This window comes from Atta colombica, unplaced genomic scaffold (assembly GCF_001594045.1).
Source record: "Atta colombica isolate Treedump-2 unplaced genomic scaffold, Acol1.0 scaffold32, whole genome shotgun sequence".
Taxonomy (NCBI): domain Eukaryota; kingdom Metazoa; phylum Arthropoda; class Insecta; order Hymenoptera; family Formicidae; genus Atta; species Atta colombica.
Genome location: NW_017259426.1, coordinates 17,964 through 21,448, shown reverse-complemented (window position 1 = coordinate 21,448; position 3,485 = coordinate 17,964). Strand labels below are relative to the sequence as shown.

Here is a 3,485-nt window from a genome sequence, read left to right as displayed (position 1 = left end):
CACATATCAGGACATCTCAATAGAAATTCATTTTTCATTATAGCGATATGAATGTCACCTAACTTATAATTTTTTAATATAAAGGTGTATGATATATTTATGATATATATTATTTTTAAAAAATATAATAAATTAAATATTATATAAATAAATCAAATAATTAAGTATAAAGAAAGATCGAAATAAGACCTTGGTGCCTAATCATTTTTATATATACATTTTAAATACATCTTCCGATTATATAAACTGTGCGATTATAATCAGACTTGAAACGCACATAAATTGAACTAAAATCATAATGTTATAAATTAAATTAATCATCAGTTTAAAAGTGTATATTATTTTACAGATTTTCGCAACTTGCGCGACGTTTTATGTCCCACTTCTAGTTATTTTATTCCTGTATTGGAGGATATTCCAAGCGGCGCGAAAAAGGATTAGGAAGAGACCTGGCACTATTCTTCAGCCGCCGCGTGAACGAAGGGGCATCCTCAGGCTCGTCACGAGAAGGTTGTAATCTTTTTTGTTCCCTTCCTAATGTCACGATGTCAGAATCTCTATCTAAATCTGAAAACGTGTAATCGAAGATGTCATCTTTCGTAATTGCAATAAACTTGGAGAGCTCGAGGAATAACAATGCGCTAAGCCACGTAGAATAAATCTCACAGTCGAGCTGCTGAGAAATAAATTCTTCACAAGATTTAGTTTGCTCCCCTAATATCTTGCCAGAGAACGCATTCTTTATGGAGTTCATAATTTAACTTGTAAATAAATATTTTTATAGCACGCAGTATTTTATCTCAAGTGACTTAGCATGCTCTTAAGCATTTTTATTTCAATGACCAGTGCAGGCCTTTACTACGAGAACAAAGGTATGATTTTACCTGTTGATCGTTCTATCGTAAAAAGAACATTATCACTGCTTAATTATATATCTTCTGAGCTCTATCGTTTTTAAAATAAATCATTTATTTTTAAATTTCAAAATAAGTGTTTGATATATATATATTATATATTATATATATATTAATCTGCCATAAATTCTTTACTAAATTATCATTAATATTATTGTATAATGATTTGTTTAATATCGCTCCGAAACAATACTATTGTAATTATTTATCTTCGAATAAATATAAATAATTTTACATCTTTCTATCATTTCTTTAGACTTCTATTAAATGGAGAATAATTTTTCCATTTGTTCATTTTGCTTCAAAATTCATCCAAAATTCACGAATTATAACTTTGCGCAACATATTATTTTTTCCCTAATTATTTCATATCAATTTTAATAATTATTATATATAACATAATAATTAGTTCTATTATTAGATAGAAATTTCGTATTCTATAGCTAACAGTAAATTAATGTATCTTCTGCAATTATCAGAGAAACGCCACATTCAAATATACACATACAGAGTGCGTCACCAAAATCAGAACAAATTTCTATTTAAATTTTTCGCTATATTATCCTCCATCCTTCGCTATATTGTCTCCAGAGGTGTTATTGGCGTCGAGAAAGTCTGATGCTTCTAGCAAACAGTCAAAATGGCCACGATGTTGAAACCAAGTGCGGAGTATAATCGAAGAGCCACGAATATCGAAGGTCTTCGCGCTGGGCGTTCAGCAAATAATTCGATTCTTTGGATATCCGAAATCAACGTTTATGACGTTGTAATAAAATATACGGCTTTAGAACAGTCTAACAAAAGTTCCAGTATGCCAGCGAGGAAGAGTTATTCGAAAGAACGCGAGGATCCTCGCAGTCGATGAAAAGGCTCAAGCACTGATTTCAGATGACCTAGGGCAATCATTGCGAAAATTAGCATCGATTGTTAGTTTAAGCGAGCCAACAATGCGTCGAATTGTCGAGGAGGACCTTCGATACAAATTGTACACATTAAAGATACGACAGATGCTCTCTGAGACTGCCAGGACAAGCCGAATTGCTCGCTGCAATCTGCTATTGTGTTCCTTGAAAAACGAAGCGTCGGAATCAAGTTCTTTTCAGACGAAAAAATTTTTACTGTTAATGCCAAAATCAACCGGAGGAATGACCGATGGTTCGCCTGCAACCCCGAGGATGTCCTTGTTATTGCCAGAATGAAATTTGCGGCCAATGTTCACGTGCTAGGTGTTGTGTCCAGTGAAGGTGATGTTATGCCACCATTTTTTTTAAAGAAGAGGAAACTGTCACAAAAGAAGTGTGCGTTCTGATGGATATAGTGAAGCCGTGGATGAAAACTGTGGCGTCCGGAAGGTTATATGTTTTTCAGCAGGACGGCTCATATGAGTCGTTTGAGTCATTCAAAATTGGCTCTCAGACAACGTCGATTTTGGTCCAAAGAATTCTGGCCTCTCAACAGTCCAGATTTAAATCCCTACGTATGGGGCGTAATTGAAAGGGCCACAAACAAATCTCGGCCCAATATGACGTCATTAAGGACCGCTATTGAGGCAGCATTCGTCGGCGTTACATTACAGCATGCTTGCAAATGCTTCAGACTGAGAATAGAGGCCATCATTCAAGCTAAGGGGAGATATATCGAATATATATCGAATAATTATTTCTCTCTACAAGGATCCTCTAAATGTCATGTCAAAGGTTTTTTGTAATATTTAATTTTTCATTAAAAACATTTTGTTTAAAGAAATTGTTCGATTTGTCCGGATTTTGGTGATGCATCCTATATTTATGAAAGAAATGAATATATGATTCTTCATATATACAGTCATCCTTTCATCGCTTATTCACTATCTTTTCTTTCATAAAAATTCTTAATATCGCCGATCTCACGTCTTATTCATGCGATAACAAATCGATAACGATGAAAGAGCTTCTCTCTTTCTCTCTCCCTCCTCTCTCTCTTTCTTTCTCCTTTCTCTCTCTTTCTCTCTCGTCTTCTCTTCTCTCTTTCTCTCTCTTTCTTGATCAGCATAATTATGATTTATCTGGTAACAGGCCGCGTGAGGAATCGACGGCGTTCACCATCACGAGAACTACGCCAGACCACTCGTCCATCTCGCCGGAGAAGTCATCGTCATACAACGGCGCGAATGCCACACCGTCGACGACGGTAACACCGACGGCAATCTCGACGACGACGACCACTACCACCACGACGACATTGACAAATCCGACCAGCACGAGCCAGCAGCCGGTAGTCAAGTGCACGAAGCGCACACGCGAGACGATCGAGTCGAAGCGCGAGCGTAAGGCAGCGAAGACCCTGGCGATCATCACCGGTGCCTTCGTCGCCTGCTGGCTACCATTCTTTTTCACCACGCTGCTGCAAGCCACATGCCAGACTTGTAAGCCACCCGAAGTCGTGTCCAGTGTGTTCCTATGGCTCGGATACTTCAACAGCACCCTCAACCCCGTAATTTACACTGTGTTCTCGCCGGAATTTCGGCAGGCATTCAAAAGGATGCTGTGCGGTGGTACACGGGGACTTCGCTGACAGTGGATTTAATTCCTT

General features: G+C 37.6%; 1 protein-coding gene across 1 annotated transcript in view; it reads left to right on the top strand.

Annotated features, from left to right (window-relative positions):
- Positions 1-3,467, top strand: part of LOC108690364 (5-hydroxytryptamine receptor 2A-like) — a 13,494-nt gene extending 10,027 nt beyond the window's left edge. The window contains exon 5 of the mRNA XM_018197613.1: positions 2,969-3,467. Within this exon, the coding sequence (XP_018053102.1) occupies positions 2,969-3,467 (499 nt within the window). The remainder of the gene's footprint in view (positions 1-2,968) is intronic.
- The last annotated feature ends 18 nt before the right edge of the window (positions 3,468-3,485 follow it).